The sequence below is a fragment of the Oryctolagus cuniculus genome, chromosome X, assembly GCF_964237555.1.
Source record: "Oryctolagus cuniculus chromosome X, mOryCun1.1, whole genome shotgun sequence".
NCBI lineage: Eukaryota > Metazoa > Chordata > Mammalia > Lagomorpha > Leporidae > Oryctolagus > Oryctolagus cuniculus.
The window spans coordinates 744,944-768,624 of NC_091453.1; the positions used below are offsets into that span (position 1 = coordinate 744,944).

General features: G+C 39.7%; 1 protein-coding gene across 7 annotated transcripts in view; it reads left to right on the forward strand.

Annotated features, from left to right (window-relative positions):
- The window catches only part of GLRA2 (glycine receptor alpha 2), a 197,878-nt gene that overhangs the window by 55,433 nt on the left and 118,764 nt on the right, over positions 1-23,681 (forward strand). For all 7 annotated transcript variants that reach the window (XM_070067259.1, XM_002719913.5, XM_051827600.2 and 4 more), the window contains 3 exons: positions 17,270-17,352; positions 20,006-20,143; positions 22,020-22,234. In XM_070067259.1, the coding sequence (XP_069923360.1) occupies positions 17,270-17,352; positions 20,006-20,143; positions 22,020-22,234 (436 nt within the window). The remainder of the gene's footprint in view (positions 1-17,269; positions 17,353-20,005; positions 20,144-22,019; positions 22,235-23,681) is intronic.

Sequence of the window (23,681 nt, forward strand, 5' to 3'; positions counted from 1 at the left end):
TGAACCCTGCGTTGTTCTTTCGTCTGCTCGGCCCTCCCCGGGTTTGCTGCTGGTTCTTCCCGGGTTGGCTACTGTCCCTTCCACCTCCGTGGAAGGGCGGTTCCCCCTGGCCACATTCCCCACTTCTGCGGGGGAGCGGCACACCGCCGGCCGGCTCTCTCGGGGGCTGCACAGGTGTTCCTTCAGCTAGATGTTCCTCTTAGATGTTCCCCTTAGATGTTCCTGGTGCATGCCGTCTCTCTCCTCCTTTATATTCCTCCTCCGCCAATCCTAACTCGGCTGCCCACATGCTGAGTACACTGCTCTCCAATCAGGAGCAAGTCCTACAGTTTATTGACTGAACTGGAGGCAGCTGTGTAGAAGCTGTTTTCTTCTCCCCCAGCGCCATATTGTGGGAGAGCAGATGCATAGAATAAGTCTTAATTCCAGTAACAGTCTAGTCCGAGTTGCTCCCCACACTGAGTATATCTATATATGCATTTGTTTACATCACTCTTATATCTGAATAATTTCTCAATGTGCTAATGGCCAACAGCTCCAATGTCTTGTGAAATGCAAGAGGTTGCTCGTTTGTAAAAGGTGGCAAAGTCATTGTCTACAAAAAGAACCAGGGGACTTTTCCTAATGCTACTTCATTTTTAAGGAAACATGGAACATTCCGCATGGTGCAGCATTTGTTTGGTACAAGATGCAGAATTGAGCATGACCTAAGTTGATGTGACCTGATGAAATGGGACATATGTAGAGCATGGTGCTGGGAAGGAGTTATAAAAAGCAGCACAGGGTATCAGCTGCTTCAGCTAATCCTCTGGGCCTTGGGTGGCGTTTGCTCTGGTAAATACCCAGCCATCAAGCACTGGTGAAAGAAAAGCAGGTTGTTGTTATGGTTTTCCTTCTATTCTACGATGGGCTTCTCATTCCCCAACTGTGAAGGATAGAACACTCCTCTGACCTAGATCCAGAGGCATTTCTTATAACTCTGGCTCCTGGGGATAGCATATTACAGGCTCTGGAATGTCTTAACAATTGTTTTTGATTGGACAGGGTTTGTCCTACAGCAGGCTGATTTAGACTATTCCTTCATTGTGGGCATTTGCTGAAATCAGAGGAAAAATCCTTGGGGAAGAAGAAGTGGAGATGTCACTTTAAGAAAACACACATTCTTGGCAGATTTCAACTGCAGGAATCTAATTATTGGCCTGGAAGGGTTTTCAATGAGCCAGTCACTGTGCTGAGCCTAAAGATCCAGAGCTGAATAACATGTGGCCCCTGCCCTGGAAGGGTTCCAGTCTAATTAGGCAAGTGGATGCATGATAAATTAAATAACTGGACTAAGTAGGAAACAAGGAAATGGAAGTGGCTCTAATTCTGCAAATGAATTGTGTGACACAAGTATTGTTAGAATTTAGGATTCACTCCCATACTCCTGTTTGAGTTACAGGACTGTTTAACTAGAGGCCAAGGAATAACTAGAGCTAATATTTGCTGGATTCAATATATGCAATATAATAAATTAATGTAAATGTGAGGACATAATGGGCTCGTGGTGGACAAGATTAAAGAAAAAAGGAGAAGCCGGCACCCCGGCTCAATAGGTTAATCCTCCACCTTGCGGCGCCAGCACACCAGGTTCTAGTCCCGGTCAGGGCACCGGATTCTGTCCCGGTTGCCCCCCTTCCAGGCCAGCTCTCTGCTGTGGCCAGGGAGTGCAGTGGAGGATGGCCCAAGTCCGTGGGCCCTGCACCCCCTGGGAGACCAGGAGAAGCACCTGGCTCCTGCCATCGGATCAGCGCGGTGTGCCGGCCGCGGCGGCCATTGGAGGGTGAACCAACGGCAAAGGAAGACCTTTCTCTCTGTCTCTCTCACTGTCCACTCTGCCTGTCAAAAAAAAAAAAAGGAGAAGGTGAGCATTACTGGAGAAAAGCATCTTGTCCATGTTACTTCTTGCTGATATTTGTTTGCTTCATTTAAATCCTATTGCTTCTGAAAATTTTGTGGGAATTCTGACTTTATAAAAATATAAGATTTTTCTTTAAAATTTGAAGTCTCTTTGAAAATATCTAGTCCAACACCCTTGTCCTACTGATGAAATGGCTTCCTTTAGAAGTTAGGTGAGTCAAATAATTAGGAAAGGTAGGACAAGGATCAAAATTTTGGACTTCTGTTTCAATGCTATTGTCTTGTACCCCATATAACCTCTTCATTTATCCCAACTTAGGTCAAATACATAAATAAATACAATTCCAAAGATGTATCATTTTGGAAGCAACCTTTTTAGGAGGGTGTTTAGGAGCATAAGATATAAAGATGAAAAGGTGGAGTGTCTTAAATTTTATAAATATCTGACAAAGCTGTTTAAATTCAAAATGAAATAATTTTCTATCCAATAGGGAGATCTCATTTATAATTTCATATAGCCTGTGTACCTTACAGAGCATATCTACTTCTTGTAAATTTTTGCTATCCCAGGGATCAAAGGGCTGAAGAGATTCTAAAATCATTAGGTTAACCTCCTGCCTTTAGGCAGCCTGCTGAGAACTCATTCTATTTTTTATTTTTATTTTCAATTGATATATAATAATTGAAAAGACCTTCAGAAGAGATTTTGAATTCTGTCTTTAGATTTTATAAGGATAACAAGTTCCAGTGACATTGCAAAGAAATGATTTTTATATGACTTAAATTACATGTGCCGAAGCTTGAATCAGTGGCTTTTGCTTCCATCTGTTAATATGATAAAAAAAATTCCCACAATTTTTTGAAAGACAGAAGGCTTACCTTACTACTTCTTGCTTTAAACACTTCTGCCCCACCAGAATTAGTGTTTGTTTACAGTTTGGGGCACCTACTCTGAACCCTGTGTGTTGAACACTATCCTTGTTACTTCTGATACTATAGGAGATACAGGCTTTAGAGTTAAACACCGTTGGGAATGAGTCTCTGGCTCCAATGCTGGCTGTATGATTTACAGGAATTTGCTATTTTTTGGGACCTCTATGCTCAACTTTGAAAAATAGATAATTTAGTTATGAGCATTAGTAGAAAACAGTGTGTTATATGCCTAGACACTCAAGATGTCATTGCCATACGTTCTAGGGCTCTTAATATTGTCTTGAAATCTAAGCATCGTGCATTATGTTCTAGCCTCTAAAATTAAGTAAACTGACAAAAATAGATCCCTACAAACTCAAAACCTAAAGGACACAACTGATACACGCACTCTTTGGGTATGATCCTATATTTAGTAGCAGTTCTTAACCTGAAGACTAGGTGAAAATCCAAGGGTTCTCTGAACCTCTCAAAAAGTGCCTGGGTATCTTGTATGCCAGGATATTTAAGCTCTTTTATGCTTTGCTTGTTTAGAAAAAAAAAAAGGTCCTTATCTTTACTAAAGTGGCTATGACCCTCCAAATGTTAGCAACTTACTCCTAGATTTAGTGCATACTCCCATGTGAAGTTATTAAGGAACTATTGTTCGCCTCCAGTGTCTTATTTGACTGACCATGTGCCTGGGGGACTCAACGTCCTCCAACAACAGAGAATACCCCAAATCACCAATAACTGTGGCATTGTTGCTCCATAGTGGCATCCCATTTCTCCAAGGCATCTGCTCACCTCGACATCAACATCCATCTGATCTAAAATGTATTCCTTTATGGCATTGAAAGTGATTTTCTTGTTAATACATTTTGAGTCAATTCACAACCCCAGGTGTTGATGATTCAGCGTGCCACCTTCTCAGTAGTACATGAGTTTTAACAGAGAACTCTTGGGGAGTGACAGCACTTTTCCCTCTGATGGTAGATTACAGGCACCACTAAGATAGATGAGTGCTGATTTCTAATACTTCCAACAGTGCCCCCCAAACAATCCTGTGTAAAGACCAACTCTACCTACACAGATAAAAGGCCAGCTTTTCTCACATGGCCTCCCATTATTGACTCAGCCTATGATGTAGGATGTAGGAACTGATGTAGGAACTTCAAAAGATTCTAACTTTAGTTATAGGATCATTTTATGGCATAGGAAAAGAAAGCATCCTATTTAGATGTCAGAGCTGAAAATGAAATGCACAGTGAACTAAGACCTGCCTAAATATTATCATTGGTGATGCTTTGGTTATCTTACTCTAACTTTTGATTGAACATATAAACCTGTATTTTCTATCAGAAAGCAGCTATGAAAGGCTGTAATTTCTTCTCTATGTACATATTTGGGCCATGTTTATCATTATCCTATAATCCAGGCAAAATTACATTCTCATTTCCCAACTCTGTGTCCAAATCCTCATTAGTTTTGTGACTTGACTTAATACAGTAATTAATGACTGTAACATACGTGCCCACGTCAGAATGAAGCAGCAAGTCTTCAGGGAAGTGCTGGGTAATGCCATGGAAACCACAATGATTCCATTCTTCTCAGAGGCAAGCAAAGGTAGGAGGAGCTGGCATACATAAATGCTAGTGGATTCAGCAGAAGCTGAGCTAAGTGGTACAGCAGGGTATTTTTAGAGAGGGGCCCTCAAACAAGGTGTGGCTGAGACGAGGAGAAACAAAGTGTGGCAAGTATGTTGTGTACATGACAGACTCACATAAAATGTTAGACAGCTCTGTTGTTACATTAGTTCAAACACACCAGACTAAGGTTCTTAGCCTTGCTTGAAGAACACAAAAGGAATTGTGCAATGAAATACATGGCATCAGGCACAACCATTTACCCTTGGCTGTTTACCTGACTGGACTAGCAATAGCAACTAGTAGGTTTTCCTCCTTTGGAGGTAACTTTCCATTGCGTTAACATCCATCAGGGTTTGCTCTTCAGGCGATGGTGCAGAGAAAAGAATATCGAGAAGGTAGCTCAGCTCAGAGCAATGTGAGCCCCACACTTCCTTCCATCATTGAGTGTATCCTCCAGGATCATAGAACAGCCTCTCACAGTCCCATCAATTCATCATTCTGAGTCTCAGTTTCCTCTATCAGATGGGTTTGAATCAGGAGATTAGTTAGACAAAGTATGCGTGCCTTCTAGCTCTGCCATAAGTCTGTAACTCAAAACGACCTTCGTCTCCTTCCCAAACTGCAAACTTTTCCAGAATGAGGAAAGAAGAGCTTGGGGTCAGCAAGAGGAGATTGTGAATTTAAAGGTACCTGTTTCAAACTACTTTAGGATATTTGTACCTTTCTCACCCAAACTAAATATCCAATTCCTGAGGAGAGGGATTTGACTCAAGGGTGGAGGAAGGAAGACTGGACTCCTGGTGGTTAAGAGGCCTTAAAACTTGCATGTCGTTTACACAGTGACAAAGACTCACTACTGAGCTCCCTGCTGAGAAACTGTCTAGCTGCACACTAGATCATAAGTGCCCTCTGATTCAGTCAGCGGCATCCATGAAATATTATTTTATAATATGTCCCTAAATTACAAGTTTATATTCTTTTTAGACAAGTATGCAAAGATAATTGTCTGTGACAATAACTGACTGGACACATAGGTGAAAGAAACCACATGACAGATTTGAGCCAGTAGAGTGGAAGGGCTAGTATACTATCTCTCATTACCTGAATGTTCTTATCAGGAAGCCAAAGAAAAATCACAGGTCTTGGTGAGCCTTTTCAACTTATATCTGCCTGCTCTTCTGCTTGGTCCCCATGTCACTTTTGAAAGGCTCCCTGGATGACCTTAACCCCAAAGTAAACATGCATAATATCACTGTGTTCTTAAGAAGCACATAAATTACTTTGGTACGTTCTCATGGTATATAATTCAAAGGAAATGCACTCCATTTTCAAATAGGAAAATTTTGTTCCTCTGCAAAGATCAGAGTCTCTCCAACAACCTTCTCTTTGCTTGTGGCATTTCAAACTACAAACCAAAATCTGTACTTAAGAATAGTCAATATTTATCATAGGGTAGTCAATGAAAATAATTAAGTACATATAGGTAGGTAGGTAGGTAGGTAGGTAGATAGATAGATAGATAGATAGATTATGTAAAGTTCCATGTGTGACACATTCTCAGAGCAAAGCCATATCACAGCTGATTGATCAGTTCTTTCAAAGAAAAACAAAACAAAGATTTTATTCCATGTTTCCTTTTAGTAGGGATATTTTGTTAAAGCTGCACAGTCAGATGACGGATAGAAAGCAAACAGAGATCCAGGGGACAAAAGACAGCATGCTCTAGCAGTGGGGCAGATATCCATTCTGAAGAAAAGAGTTGGATTCAAATCCAGTCTTACTAAGTGACCATAAAGAAGTTGTTTAACCTTTCCTTGAGCTGCAGGCTTTTTCTGTTCCAGAATCATACCAGTTGTTCAATGAGCGCCTTCATCACTCTGTGCTACTGTAGGATAAGGGGAGAAAGGAGAGTGATGGATTTCTCCATCCACCCTAACCCCAACTACAGACATTTCCTAATTCAGTACCTGTTCTATCCAAGTGCCACTCATCTGACCAGCACTTGGTTCTCTCTCCAGGGTTTGCCAACAGAAACAGTGGCCAGCAACTCTCCACCAGTCACAATGCAGCAAAATACCAGTCAAGTAACACGATTTTGCTCTCAGCTATCAATAGGGACAAAGTTACTTTAGTTTTCTCAAAACCACATTTGCAGTTCACAAGGGATATTCACACTTGTTTTGCCAAAGTAAGATACTCTCAGACAAAATGTTAAGGAAATTGCTATATCCTGCTTTCTCTCTTTCTTCACCTCAATGTCACTATAAAATAAACACATGACAATGGACAACTCACTTCTCATTATTTTAATGTGCAGGCTGAACGCATTTAATCTTCACAAATGTTTGTGTATATAATACTGATGTGATGTGACTATGTAATTTAAAATGAAGCAAAAACATTAACAGTATTTATTATTTAAATCTTTGATAATTTGAGCTCTTTTTTCTGGTGACATTCAATTTAGCCCTCACCAATGCAACATCTTCAAAGCATTTTCACTCGGGAAATATGAAAGCATTTGGAAAAGTTTTCACTGCAGATTTATCAGTTGCTCTCCAAGTTGAATCCAATCCATCTTTGGGCTTAATTAACACAGGCTAACCATATGTGTTCACATTTTCTGAAGGGACCACACACAGATGGGAGTAGATATTGTATTTTTTCCCTCGCAGCTAGTATTGCTCAATGCATATGGGTATTTTCTATGATGCCTTTATAATGTTTGGTAAACATGGACCTTTCTAGTCAGTCACTTGGATTTTAGTCAGGGGAGAGAGTAGAACAGCTGATGAACCATGCAGTGTTGCCTCATCTTATCCACATTCCAAGGTCAACAGGAAAAAACACAGCATAATGGCTTGTTTGAAATTAACTGAGAAGGAAGATTCTAACTATACAGGTTAGGATCAACCAAGGGCTTAGGTCCAACCTCAGAAAATATTAAAAAATAATGTGCATTTCTGGTGCTCCCTGACCCTGTTCTGAGCCTTATTCTCTTGCTATGTAGTTTAATCATTAACTTTGATAATCTTAGTATCAAAGTGTGCTCTTGAGGATATCTGTAGAGATTCTGGGAATCTATCAATTCACTTACACAAAGGAAGAAGTGACTGACAGTACTTAAAATAATCTCTTCCCAGTTTTGCATCTTGATAGTCATGAGAGACTTTAGCTAAATGTCTATTAGTCAGTTGTATATAGCAGCTAAGAGTTGGAAGGTGTTTAAGCAAGGTCATATTGGAATCTGACTGGAACTCCTAACAACTTACAAACTTTGCTTATATGAAAAACTTTCCCGGGCCAGCCATAATTGCACCTGCCCATGGACCTGGTGGCCAGGAGTCTCCCCATGCTTTATATTGTGTGTGAGTTCAAAGTGGCCCTTTTATTTCAAAGCATTCAGAAATTACGAGTTTAAAAATTTAGGCTGGCGCCACGGCTCACTAGGCTAATCCTCCGCCTTGCGGGGCCGGCACACCGGGTTCTAGTCCCGGTCGGGGCGCCAGATTCTGTCCCGGTTGCCCCTCTTCCAGGCCAGCCCTCTGCTGTGGCCAGGGAGTGCAGTGGAGGATGGCCCAAGTACTTGGGCCCTGCACCCCATGGGAGACGAGGAGAAGCACCTGGCTCCTGCCATCGGATCAGCGCAGTGTGCCGGCCGCATCACGCCGGCCGCGGCGGCCATTGGAGGGTGAACCAATGGCAAAGGAAGACCTTTCTCTCTGTCTCTCTCTCTCACTGTCCACTCTGCCTATCAAAATAAATAAATAAATAAATAAATAAATAAATAAATAATTTAATTCCTTGCCTGACTAGCCAAACTTGGACCAATTATTTTAGTTCTCTATGGATCAAGATCCTTCTGTGAAGCCAAGACACTCTGGCAAAAAGATCTCTGTGAGTGAGATCCCAGTGGAAAGAACAGGTCTTCAAAGAGGGAGGTGCCTTTCTCTGAAGGGAGGAGAGAACCTCCACTTTGACTATGACCTTGTCTAAACAAGATAAGAGTCGGAGAACTCAAGGGGCTTCCATAGCCTTGGAAACTCATGACTGGTGCATAGGGAGATTACTGATGCCATAAACAGGAGTGTCAATTTGTAAAGTCAACAACAGGAGTCACTGTGCACTTACTCCTCATGTAGGATCTCTGTCCTTAATGTGCTATACACTGAGGCTTAATGCTATAACGAGTACTCAAACAGTATATTTCACTTTGTGTTTCTATGGGGGTGCAAACTGTTGAAATCTTTACTTAATGTACACTAAACTGATCTTCTGTTAAAAAAAAAAAAAAAAGAAAAGAAACTATCAATTCCCAACTTGACTCTCACTGGGATTAAACATGACAATAGGTCTGATCTGATTTCATCATCATTTAAAAAAAAAATCATCTATTATTTTTCACTTTATGTTTCTGTGTGGGAACAAACTGTTGAAATCCTTACTTAAGGTATACTAAGCTGATCTTCTGTATACTAAGATAATTGAAAATGAATCTTGATGTGAATGGAAGGGGAGAGGGAGTGGGAAAGGGGAGGGTGGTGGGTGGGAGGGACGGTATGGGGGGGAAAGCCATTGTAACCCATGAGACGTACTTTGGAAATTTATATTCATTAAATAAAAGATAAAAAAAAATCCTTCTGTGGGTACCTCGGGTTTTGATTTAAATAAATAGTGAAAGCCATGCTTCTCCGACAGACCCAAAGGATCTTCTTTGGACCGGAGTCTATAATGATAGGTTACCTGATAGGTACTCAATCAGAATACCTATCTAGGCCCCAAGGGAATAATTAAAGGCCCTGTACTTGGTTTAATGTAATTTACATTATCCAAAGATTCTTTAAGTGGAGTTGGAAACAACTTCAAAATTTGAAGAATCAACTCACAACTATTTGAGATACATGTCATTCTTAAATTAACCTATGATCATCTTTAAAAAAGAAACTCCCATTTCAAGCATCTGTTGGATGGTGCCCAATAAATATTTACCAAAATATTGCTGAATGGATATACAAAGTTACAGTCTAGGTAGACTCCTGCTTAGCACCAAACTATCCTATGAAGGATCTAGAGCTAGTCTTCACCTGCACTCTGTCCTCCTTCATGACCAGTGCCATGAGATTTGCAAATATTTTCTGAAGGTTCATCCATTGCTTACTGCAGCCACCTTCCTAGTTTCTTTTTTTTAAGATTTATTTATTTATTTGAAAGTCAGAGTTACACAGAGAGAGGAGAGGCAGAGAGGTCTTCCATTCAATGGTTTACTCCCCAATTGGCTGCAACAGCCCAATCTGTGCTGATCTGAAGCCAGGAGCCAGGAGCTTCTTCCAGGTCTCCCATGTGGGCGCAGGGGCCCAAGGACTTGGGCCATCTTCTACTACTCTCCCAGGCCATAGCAGAGAGCTGGATCAGAAGTGGAGCAGCTGGGTCTTGAACCAGCACCCATATGGGATGCCGGCACCTCAGGTCAGGGCATTAACCTGTTGCGCCATAGCGCTGGCCCCCCAAATTTCTTTCAAAATTTCTTAAGGCTGATTTTCCAGAGAATAGAGACAGTAACCTGATACGCTGCCTACTTTTGACCATTGCATATTCGTGTGTGTTAATGGACACAATGATGTTGGCTTCTTCCCCACCTCAACTGGAAACTGTCCTCCAATCGGTCTTAGCAGCTCTCCCAGTCTTCTAGCCACACCTGCCACATTCTTGGCTCTACTCCCCTGACTTTATCAGTGTGCCTCTCTACTGTCATCGAGGCCTGTGAGTAACTCTTCTTGTCTCAATACCCCTAGTCAGATCACCTAACAGCCTGCTTGGAGCTAATTGCCCTGCCCTGTGGTGGAATAAAAAGTGTTGGGGAGGCCGGCGCCGCGGCTCACTAGGCTAATCCTCCGCCTTGCGGGGCCGGCACACCGGGTTCTAGTCCCGGTTGGGGTGCTGGATTCTGTCCCGGTTGCCCCTCTTCCAGGCCAGCTCTCTGCTGTGGCCCGGGAGTACAGTGGAGGATGGCCCAAGTACTTGCGTCCTGCACCCCATGGGATACCAGGAAAAGCACCTGGCTCCTGCCTTCGGAGCAGCGCGGTGCGCTGGCCACAGTGTGCCGGCCGCGGCAGCCAGTGCGCCGGCCGCGGCGGCCATTGGAGGGTGAACCAACGACAAAGGAAGACCTTTCTCTCTGTCTCTCTCTCTCACTGTTCACTCTGCCTGTTAAAAAAAAAAGTGTTGGGGAGTGAACCAATGGAAAAGGAAGACCTTTCTCTCTGTCTCTCTCTCTCTGTCCACTCTGCCTGTCAAAAAAAGATTTTTTTTTAAAAAAGTGTCTCCCAAAGACAGTGCTATTGCTACTGAAAAATTGCAGACCATTTTCTCAATATTCACATCTGCTTTCCTTTCAAAACATCTCCTTTTAGTTGATCACATTGACAGTAACTCAAACTGTCCCTTGGGATAGGCTGAAGCACTGCTGCTTAAAGTGTGCTCCAGGATAGCATGAATGTCACCTGGGCTGCTTATCAAGAGGGCTTGAGAATCTGCACACCTACCAAACTTCCCAAGATGCTTATACTCCACAGAGATTGCAACCCACCACTGAAGGATGTTTTGATCAGACAGCTAGCCTAGCAGTGTATTTTAGTCTATTAATTCCCTAACACTTCCCTCACCCTCTCCTTGTGTGGGTGGTGTTAATGATGCACTTTTAACTTGCCTTTAACTTACCCCCAGGCTAATTTCACTTAAGGTCTAGGTGGGTTAAGATGACACTCTTGTTGCATACTTGATACATCCTGTCAAATCTTCTTGACACTAGAATGTCACCTGGCTCAGAAATTTCAAGGTACGACTGAGGGGAAGGATTCAACAGATCTGCATTGTTCTGTAAGGTCTTCTTTATGTTCTCAGGGAAAAATGGATTGTGTTCTAGGATGCTGGGTGACAAAGTACTACGGGGGCAATAAATATCTCACCTATCTGTCTGAATTGTTCCTCTTTAAAGAGGAACTTCTTGCCCTTAAAGTTTTCGTATTTCAAGCGGGTAAATCCACCTTGAAGTGGAAATTCTTCAAGCTGATCTTCCTTACAGTTTATAATCATAGCGATGTGGAGCAGGATGGGGTGTGAGTGGGGAAGGAGGCCCAGAGATTTAGTTAAGATCAAATAACCCTTTACGTGTAAGCTCAGTCTACCACCCAGGTCCCCAGACTGCTAAGGGACACTGGGCATTGTTTGTAAAGGGACATTTCATGAGAGTTCTGGATGTCTGAAAAACAAATGAAAAGGATATCCCTGACCAGGTACAAGGCACTAAGGTGTCTATGAACAATTCTGCTGGGTTCACAGACAAGAGGATGATAAATTGGTAAGATTCTTTTCCTATGGAGGAAACATGATAGAGTGGGAAAAAATAAATGGAGTTGATGTCGGTTAAAATTGGGTTCAAATCTAACTTTGAAGAATTTTTGAAAAATCTAGTTTGGGTCATATGTCATTTTGTGACTTTGGGAACATGGCTTAATCTGTGTGAGCTTTGATTTGTCTCAAAACTGCTTTATGGGATAGTGCGCAATGATGAAAAAATAATGAGAGTGTTTGACCCACAGCAAGTATTCAGAGAATTATGGTTATTAATAGTATCATAATCATCACTTGAATTTTTATTTTTCTTACTATTTTTCCTTATTATTTTTAGTGTATTTTTCCTTACTATTAATCCTCCAAGAACCCCATAGGTTCTATCCCCTCTGATGGATTCATGTGCCACCAAGCATTTGTAGTATCCTGGAAAGAGCGCTAAATGTGGCCCCTGACAGAGACACAGCACTGGTATCCCTAAGACTCTCTCACTTCTCCAGAAAAAAACACAGAAACATCCTGTTGCCCTACATCTCCGAACAAGGCAAAGGATTGTCACCATTAGAATCAAATCTCCCAAAAATAGCATGCTGGCAATCTTTGCTTTAGGCAAGCAGATCACTCATTAGAATTTGCATTGCTACCTGAAAATTCATTTTCTCTTCACATGGTATTTTTCTCTCAAAAAAAACTCACTGGAAATAGACTTCCAATATTGAGTTCTTTAGGAACCACGAGTCAAGGAGCCTGCTGTCAATAATGCTGCAGTGTTAGATGGCTACTTTATATTTTTCTAGCAGTGTGAGGACAGCCCCATTCTTCTACCACTGTGGACCCAGTTATCGGACTAAGGCTCCAAGACAGGGAGATTGAGCTTCCTGGCATTCCTTCGGCTTACTGAGGGTATCCGCCAAGTTTGTTGACTTTCTTTGGCAGTCTTACAACTTGGCAACTGTCTGTGGGCTGTGATGACCGGCATCCTACACCCTCTAAATCTTGTGACCACAGAATAAAAGCCCAATATTCTCCCACAGAGTTTAGCATTGCTGAATTACTCATTTGTTCAACAAATTCCGAATACCTACTCCGTGCCAAGCATTGTTTCATATGATTAAAAAAAGAGAGTCTCAGCTTTCTTGGATATGGCATTGTAGTAAGGAGGGAAATAATATACAGAAAAATATATTAAAATTACAATATTTTGTATAAAAACTGTAAAGGAGACTGAACCAGCTGACAATGTCTAGACCTCTCAGGTATTTAAACGATAAGTGAGATATAAACTTAACAGCTGCTTTCATGAGTGAGGTCAACTGGAGAGTTGTAAGGAAAGGAAAGGGCAAGAAAAATGAGATGTTGCCTGTGCTTTGTTTCAGTCCTTGTCTAAAATCAAAAGGGTTGCTCAGCCTTCTTACTCGCATTAAAGAGACAGGGGCCTTTCAGGAACTTGATTCCTTCCCACGTGCACATAGGAGCAGTGCTGCCCTGGACGCACCTCCAGCAGCCAAGCTGACAGGGAGGGAGTAAGTGATAATGCTTCAGGAAATGAGTTAACAAAAATCAAAAGGAAAAGAAACAGTCTCAGCTCACCGCCTTCAGCTGTAATGGCCTTAACATTTCAGATAGTGTGGGGAAGAGGAGAGCGAATCTGGCATGCTGTAGGCAGTGTGTCAGTGAGAAGCCTGAGCTTCCAGGCATATTTAGAGGAATACTCCATTTCCAATTAAAATACACAATTCTAGAGGTACCACCACAAATAGGTGGAAAGCCAGATCAAAGGAGATAAAAATTGGTCACATTTCAATATGCTATTGGACATAGCAGCCTTTTTTGGTGCAATGTCTGCATCTCTACAAGCTCATTTTGCCCCCAAACTCATGTTTGTCAAATCCCAAAAGAGGCTCTTTGAAAAACAATTGGAGTGGTAGTTATTTTTGAGGCTTCTTGACAGGGAAGAGAGCACAAGGCTATTTCTAGGATAATGAAAAGAATGTAAATTTGAATCTGAACAAGTGGATGGAGATGTAAAAAGTCATTGCATTGTGCTCTAACTTAATTTTTGTGTAGATTTATTATATTTAATGTATACTGCCAATTTTGAAAAAGGAAAAGAAAAAATAAAGGCGAAATCTAGATTTTTGGCCTTCGGATACATGGTGCACTCTATGGCTCAGGCAGAAATGGAGTAGATCATTACCGTCCCTTCCCATTTGCTCAGTGGAGGACATGAGTTAGCAAATTACAACTGTTAACTCTCCTTATTATTGGAACCCATTGGGTTCTAACACAAATCCTAGCTAGAAAGAAAATGAAGGAAATAAGGATGAAAGAAAACATTCACTGAGTTTCTGGCTGAGACGGGGTTCAGGGATAGTTTTATGCTTTGGGAGAATTTCTCTCAGTTGGATTTTCAATGCTGTTAATACTTCTGACCCCCAAAATTCTGGATCCTTGTAGGATCCTAAGATCTGCCACAAAAGCAGGAATAACTGAATAAATGTGAAAGGTTCACTTTGCAGAAGAACCAAATTCAGCAAGGGTATGATTAGGAATATTAACATTGGGTAATTTCCTATAGCAAATAACACACAGTTACATAACACGTTGCATGTTTTTAAGCTGTATTTGTTAAGACTACTATTACTTTATAATTTCTTTAAAATTTCTATAAACTTTCAAAGTTACAAAGCTCTCGATTTTGACTGGTATTCACTTAATTCATCCACACACAGTCTAATTATTTTCATATGATGAACATTTCTTTTAACTTTTTTGAACTGTAAATTGATAAATTACATATATTTGTTGGGTACAAATTGATGTTATGATTTATGAATACAATGTGGAATAATTAAATCAAGCTAATTAACATATCCATCACCTCAAATGCTTCTTAGCTTGGTTTTGGTGGTGAGAACACCTGAAATTTACTCTCAGCGAGTTTGAAATGTACAATCCGTTATTATTTACTGTATTTCCCACGCTGTGCGATATATCTCAAAGAAAAACTGCTGCTTCTTTGTAATTCAGACTTTGTGGTCCTTTGCAAAATTATATACACTACTCAAGGTGTAGATAAACATTTTGGTATAACAAAAATATTCCTCTTTAAAAAACAGAAAGAAATAAACAGATTATCATTATGGTAATAACCATTTTAAGCACATGGGTCCTTTTGAGGTTTTCTCGCCACTTACTATAGTGTCAGATGCATTTTTTTTGCCAGAGGTTTTCACTTTGGTTCTTTCACTCTTATTTAAAGAGCCCATGTTATTGATCAAAATAAAACAGAATTTTCCAAGACATCTTAGTAAAGTCTTCATGCTGAGAAAATTATTTGTATGTTTATATCTCTATCTATCAAAGGATCATAAAATTTACAAGACTCGTTTTCCTGTATAAAATGTTATTGTTAACCTAGAGGCTTGGAACTCAAAACCATTTTTTTCCTTTTGAAACATGGTATTTTTGGGTTTTCAGATTAGCCCACCAAAGCTGGCTAATTTATTCAGCAATAAAGGTAACATTCAGCCCATTTATGATAAAATTTTAATAGTAACACAATTATAATGACAAAAAATTACTGAATAAACTACAATTTTACTTTGAGCCATTGTCTAAAGAAAAGTACATTTAATTACATGAAGATGGGAAAGCTGATGAATAGTTTCCATGGACATTTTCAAATAATCTATACTCATCAACACAGATAATACAGAATGAAGAAGAAAAACAAAATATGAATCATCACCCCATCAACCATAAATATCTACTCTTAATATAGTGGTGTATTTATTTCCATGATTGAAAATGTTTTTACATAATTGAGATCACACTGTACTGTTTTACATCTTGTTTTTCAAAATGATTGTTGTATCTTAGCATTTTTCAAGATTATCAGCCTGAATTCTTTGTATAATCTCACTTCAAATCCCAATCCTTTCCCTTATTTAAAATAAATGCACCATCAACTTTTTGTTTTGTTTTTCCTTGGATAGAATGTAAAATGAAGCAGAGGAAGGAAGGAGAAGGGAAACAGGACAGGAGAACAAGAATGAGCCTGACAGCAAAACAGAGTTTAGTTAACAATGCGAGAGTTTGGGGGGAGGGGAATAGGAGCATCCTTCAGATCTAAAATATATATTTAGATACAATAAATAAAATTTGGAGCAGTGACCATTAGAATAATAGGGATTCTAGTATTACAGTCAAATAGAAATAAAAAGAACCTTATTCTATCTCTTCATAGGATTGACGAGAAAACAAATATTTAGCAAATTTAAGACTAAGGACAATTTAAGGCAATACTGGGAGAGGAAGCTAGATCTGCTGATCTTCAATCCTAACTTCCTTCCTTGAATCTCAGAGGCATAGGAAAACTGACGAGTAAGAAGTGCACGGCATCCCTTTGAGAGTAAAAAAGGAAGAAGAGAGGGTGCCTCAATGACTATCCTTATCTAAGGCCCTGCCACAGTTGGCTGGAGCTCAGACACGTTCAGGAAAGAGGCAAAGGTGACAGAGTAGCCTCTCTTGTGGGTTTTACTAGCTCGAGGACTATTTGATCTGCAATTGTTAAAATCCTAGAATGAATGCTACAATATATTGTTAACTCATCCTCGTGGATTAGTGACTAAAGATTGTGGAGTTAAGCATTTTCCATTCAATGGAAGGAGACCCAGCATTATCTCAATTTTATGCTCATCATGTCACTTACTCTTTTTTTTAAAAAAGAATTTATTTATTTATTTGAAAATCAGAGTTACAGAGAGAGGGGAAAAGGCAAAAGAGACCTTCCATCTGCTGGTTCACTCCTCAGATGGCTGCAAGGGCCACTGTTGGGCCAGGCTGAAGCCAGGGGCCAGGAGCTTCATCCAGGTCTCTTACATGGGTAGCAGAGGCGCAAACACTTGGGCCATCTTCCGCTGCTTATCTCAGGCCATTAGCAAGGAGCTGGATCAGAAGTGGAGCAGCCGGAACATGAACCGGCATCCATATGAGAAACCCGCACTGAAGATGGCGAGTGTATCCACTACGTCACAGCGCCAGCCCCGTCATTTGTGGTTCTTGAAGCAAAGCCCACTTATCCAAAGTATAACTCTGAAACAGTATAAACCATATGTGTTTTGGACATCAAGTGTAGTTAAGATGCCATTATTCTTCTTACACCATTTCCAGTGGTCTTGTTCATTCCAGAATAAGCTTGAAACCAGTGCCTTTGGTGGGTAGACAAGGGAAAAGGGAGAGTCAAAGTCTGGGCAATTGAAAGTACAGAGAAAGGGATTATGGTGAAATACTACAATATTTTAACAATTACTAATGACCAGTTTTCATTTGAAAAACAGAAAGCACTGTCCTGAGAGCATAGATGGCATTATTTCAATTAATGTCACTTTACTTAATATTTCTCAAGAATTAGACTTCATATATTTAACACTGAATTTTAATTTTTTTCCTTTGTTAAGACTCACCTTGACTTTATCCTGTCCCATGGACTTGAAGAACTTTCCAATGGATGTTCAGACGTGTACAATGCAGCTGGAGAGTTGTAAGTCACCACTGTTTAAATGACTGCCTGTTTGCTTTCACCAATGACCTGTTTCTTTTAGTGTCATTAAAGATAAAAGACCTGTCAGACTCATTCTCTACCTATTTACCAACCCCCCAGTGTCCTGATAGAAGGACAAGCAAAAGTGTGAGTGTCTCATATGAGAAGCTCATTATTAACAAAGCACAGAAAACCTTTCAAAGGAAAATGCCAAATTACTTGCCCTTCCTCAAAAACAAGCCAGATTTAGTATGCTTTTCTTTGAAATGAAAATGACTCCTGAGAAAACTAAGATTGTTAGTCATTTAACACTTATAATGAATCACTCTCTAATCATAAAACTGCTTTTTTTCCTATCTAAAGCCCATATAAACAGACTATCCCCCCCAAGGAATTCTGGCAGGAAAGGATAGTTGCTTTGAGAACAAGACACAGGGGACTTAGAGGAGGCTGCCAGAAAAGGGACATGAGATGGGATGGAATAAGATAGAATAAGACGCATATCCCTTAGATAGGCAGCGGATACACAAAGGCAGAGAGATGCCATCTACTTTGTCCCTTTTATGCACTAGCCCTGATGACGCTGAAACCTTCGACACATGCCACAAGTCTTTGATGCCTCCAAGGAAGTGTGATTTTTCAGTTAAGAGACAGGATTGCTTTTTATTTTTATTTATTTATTTTTTGCTCTGTCAGTTACTGTGCTTGTAAAATGCAGAGAATAATAAGTACTACTGACCCACAGGGATGTTCGGAGATTTAATGAGGCAGGGGCAAGGAAATACTTTTAACTTCTTGGTTTAGAAAAACAGTAAGTGTAAAAAGACAACATCAAGTATTATTTTAAAAGAGGCAGTGACAGGGCTTCTTTCTGATCATTTAAAATCACTGTAGATTGCCCTTGAAACTTCCTACAGGAATAAACAAAATAATGAAACATCTTTGTTTCAAGAAGTTTTCAGAGATAAAATGAGAATTTCTGATTTATAATCAGCTTTATGTATTCATTTTTTCCTATTGCCCCTTCTTTTGAGAATCAAGTTGAGAAAAACATTTTCTTACATAATGACTCCTTTTTTTTGTCTTCTCTCACCTGCCTCGATGCAATAACTTATATTCTTTGTAAAATAGCAGCCATGATTGTCAACTAAGGATCACCCAAAGCTTAAAAATTTTCAATTAGACAATATGATTGATCCTTGAAGGACCTAAAAATAATGAATTTAACAAACTGGTCATATGCTTACTACTAACACTGGATTTGAAGGGTGGGGACTACCTTATTTTTCTACCCCAATATTACCTACTCTCCTCATCTCTTGACTTTACGTCTCTATCCGCCCTATGCTAGGATTGCAGTGAGTGTGAAGAGGAGTATCATTGTGGTGGCTGTGGGCATGCTCACTAGACAAAACAGGGAGTGTTAGGTGAGATTCCAGTATTTGTTGGAGATGCCAGGGATGTAATCACACAGAATTGTGGCAAAATGTATAGGGTTAGCCATTCTTTTTTGGACCATCATCACTTGTTCAGGGTCCTCTGATTCCTTGTTTTCTGTATTTTCCTTTTTTTGTCCTGAGATTGAAAATGTGGTCAAAAAAAGAGAAAAGTAGATTCCAATTAGATTTGTTATTGATTTCTGAGTAGCTCCGGTGAGTCACATCTTGCAGTAAACAAGAATAAGAACCTATAAACTTAATAGAAATGCTCTGAGGTTATTGGCCTTCCAAGACCTCATATAATATCCTTTGTCCTCATCAATCTCATTTTAAGAGTAACAATATCACAAACAAAAGGGGAAAACAGAAAAATGGTGCACAAAAGAAGAGTAGCCTCCATTTCTGGAGTAGACAAAGAAGCCAAAATCACTGAACAGATAACGACCTAGTTAGCAGAAGTTTGGAGATTTAGCAGCTAACTTTAGTTTACTAAACGAATAATTATCTTACTTTGGATGGTTCAAGTTATATAATAATATGACCTGACATAATAAGGAATCTATTTTACTTCATATTAAAAGTTGTGACAAGTGGGCTCATTTAACAAGACACTGGCAAAAATGAATATTCTTGATTTGCATATTCTACAACTTCCCTTTAGGTTACCTGCCTATGGTCTTACCTACTTGCTACACTGAAAGTTGATCATAAGAATTTTAATATAAGATTACTGAACGCAAAACTTATAGGCCCTAGGAGTGGAGCCAAATTTGCAATGGGAATTCAATCTCACTTTTTAAAAAAGAATGGTTTTCATTTGAAATACTAACAATTGCACCATGAGTTGGACTGTTTTATTTAATAGCCACATGCACAGCTCTTTCAAGTAAAGCCAATCTTCAAAGAATTTTTTGTTTGTTTACTTGTAGAGTTAGTGAATAAAGAAGCAGAAGAAAATAGTTTATGGATTCCATTTTCTCACTACACAGAAAAAAAAATCACTCAGAAACAGCCTGATGTCTTCAGTGTCTTTAGTTACCACGACATGTAGTCACTGTGATGATTATAGCACTCTTAGTAAGAACGCTGTTGAATTAACTGAGCATGTGTTTGTTTAGACAAGTTCCTAGTTTGTTTCTTTACATTCTAGACTTTCAATCTTCCTTGAAAAGATATACTCAGTTTTTCACTATGTTTTTTTTTTTTTATTACAGTTGGGTACACGATGAATGACCTGATATTTGAGTGGTTAAGTGATGGTCCAGTGCAAGTTGCTGAAGGGTTGACCCTGCCTCAGTTTATTTTGAAAGAAGAGAAGGAACTTGGCTACTGCACAAAGCACTACAACACCGGTAAGTTTTCTTCCAGCTGCTAAACCCACAGGGGCTCAGAGGATACTTATCCAAATCATCTTTACAACTACATATTTACCAAGCAAAGGAGCTCAAAACCCCCTTAACTGATAACATTCCTGCTCCTTCTTGAATAGGTCAGTGAACACAATAGATAATTTCTCCAAAACATAGAAGGAGAAAGAATTGGGAATCTTTTGCTATTCTGTTGCTGACCATTTGTTGTCAAATGGTCAAAGGAATGTGTACATCTCCTAGGTGTACAAGAAATATATGAATTCTGGCCTGTTCCTGGCAACCACTCTTGACATTGCATCCTCAAGTCAATGTTCATCCTCTGTTTTAGTGGAAGAGAGGGATAACACGGGTCTTTGAGAATTCAGAAATAGAGCTGTTGTGCTCTCTGGTCCTGGACAGTAATAGGAGTTTGGATGAAAATCAGCTGGCAGGAATTCAGCTGGCTCTAAAGTCAAATATTATCAGTAGTGCTGACAGACACATGAGCTAGGGAGAATTTGAGGTGGCAGCAACACACGGGCATCTGTTGTTGCCTGGAAGATTATGCCTGCCCAGTAAATTTGACGACTTTTCCTGTAAATGTCCTGGGCTTTGATATCATGCAAGCTGACCATGGAGAGGCAATCAAGACATGATGGTTTGTGCAATGACTAGTCTGTGTCCCCTGCTGAGTACAATGGTCCATGAACACTTGCTCCGGCAGCCAACAGTGACTTCCTATGAAGTAACTAAAACCTGATTCCAAGGTGTTCTTCCTGACCAAGCAGAATTCAATACTCTCTCTTATAATTTCTGTGAACTGAGCCAAATTACCTTCTGGGGTTCCTAACCCCAAGCCAACTGAAGAAAAAAGAAATGGGAAGAATCAGGGACATTTATCTCTTAATAGTACAAGGGTACTTCAATGGGTTCACGGGCAAATGAAACTACAAGATAAGTTATAATTGCTCAAGCAATTATTCAAAAGGCTAGGAATTTATTATGGCTAAATATATAGCTACTGTAAGGTTTCTTTTTCTTGCAATTGATAATACAAAAATAGGTACACAGGCATTCATATAATTTAGGAGATCCTTATACTACTCAGGAAGGAATGGTTTCGCTAAAATAATACATTGTATATGTTGTACATATGTATTACATATTGTATGCCATGGGTTATAAATTGTGTCCTATATATTACATATTATGACCACACAAAATTTAAAGTTTCTTTCCTCTGGTCAGTTTAGGTCAGTCTTATAAATTTTGAAGTTCAATCTAAAATAAACAAGCACCTATTTTACAAATTTAAATATGTCATATGGTATTTTTTAAGATTTATCTATTTATTTGAATGTCAGAGTTACACAGAGAGAATGAGGGCAGAGAAAGAGAGAGAAAGGTCTTCCATCCACTGGTTCACTCCCCAATTGGCCACAACACCCTGAGCTGCACCGATCTGAAGCCAGGAGCTTCTCCCCAGTCTCCCACATGAGTGCAGGGGCCCAAGGGCTTGGGCCATCTTCTGCTTTCCCAGGCCTCAGAAGAGAGATGGATTGGAAGTGCGGCAGCCACGACTTGAACCGGTGCCCATGTGGGATGCCGACACTGCAGGTGGCAGCTTTACCCACTATACCACAGAGCTGGCCATGTCATATGGTTTTGATCCACTGATTCTTTAGATCACATATTCTCATGCTATTATTTCTATTACTGGGTGAGTTGCAGAATAATTGAATTGGTTGTATTGGATGAGCACTGTGAGCAATCTTTCCAACCCATAGAAAACACTCTTTAAAAAAGATAATAAAGTAGAATGCTGAAATGGGAAAGGCCAATTCAAATTGAACCTGAAATGATCTTTTTGTCCTTTCAGGAAAGTTTACTTGCATTGAGGTCAAGTTTCACCTGGAACGCCAGATGGGATATTATCTGATTCAGATGTATATCCCCAGCCTGTTGATAGTCATTTTATCCTGGGTCTCATTTTGGATAAACATGGATGCAGCCCCTGCCAGGGTTGCACTGGGCATCACCACAGTCTTAACAATGACCACCCAAAGTTCAGGTTCCAGGGCATCTCTGCCAAAGGTAAGAAACCTTCTTGCTTACCAACAAATGACCTGACCAATTCACCAAAGGTATTGTGTACTGCATAATTCTGTGAGGACACAAATGTTGGCCGTCCTTTGGTATGTTGGAGATGTGACAGTAGTAAGAGAACAAAGACCTGAGTTGGAGAGAATCAGGCCTCCGAGCAAATGGGGAACACTCAAAATATGTTAGGGGAAAGTGAAATCAGGATTGAGACAGGAGGAATAAATGGAGGCAGAAACATGGCATGTGAATTCTAAGAAGCCCTGAAGTGCCTTTGACCACAGTTGTTTATGAGCCAAGAAACTTGCAAGAATTGGAGTGAGACTGGTGCAACTTATGCTATAATGTCAAGTATTTATTGGAGAGGCTGTTGTGATTCATGTGCTCCATAAAGCCATTTGCGATAATAAAAGTTTGAATTGTTCCTGAAAATTTGTACAGAAAAGCTATATCAATGGGTGTATACAAGAATGTATAATATCAAGATGCAGCAAAGCAGATACATGAATTTTTGCTATGCATTAATTAAAGGTTGATATGCTCTCATTTTAAGTAACATTGCTACCTAGAAAATTAATGATGGAATTATCCAAGTTGGTAAAAATTCCAGAAATTGTAGCAGGTTAACAGAAAAAAGTGGAATGGATTTCAGGAACACACATTTTTTAGCATCTAAAATAATAGCTGCATAAGCTATTTTTATGAAGGATTCCCTTCAATTTTCCAAGTGCATGAGTTCAATTTAGCATTCAGTGTACACAGTCTCAAACTGATTGAGCGGTCTCTCCAAAATCCAGTTCCAGAAAATAATTGAGATGTAATCCCATATCCTTGCTGGCTTTGAGTTTATGTTCAGTTGAGCTGTTTTTGACATGATGAGAAATGTTGGATCATGCTCCGCATTATCTCCCATATTTGGAAGATAGCATATGGAAGAGGTCTGTGGCCGTGACAGAGGTGGACTTGATACTGCAGAATTAGTTAATACAACTTATTAAGTCTTATGCTCCTAAAGATAAATATTAGGTTCTGTCCACTCAGAGACAGAGGAATAGAGCTTCTGATACTTGTTTAATCTTCTGGAATAATAAGCAGTATAATAAGCATGTGTCTTACTGCTATTGGAATACAGATGTCAAAAACATTAACAGCTTTTTTCAACAATGTAATCACTGATCAATTTACTTAATAGAAATTCTAATCTACTCTGTACCTCTCCAAAATGAGTTAATTTACTTATTTTTCATCAGTGATCAGTTATTGCCATCATTACATGCCATGCCATAAACCTCAGGATGCACAAACATATACTTTACAATCTCATAGACAGCTAAACTACTGGTGAAAAATTGTTAGCAGATAATGTCAAAACATAAGACATTTAGCCTCTAACCACACATTGCTATGAAAGGAGTAGCCATTTGTTTTCAAAAAAGGGAGT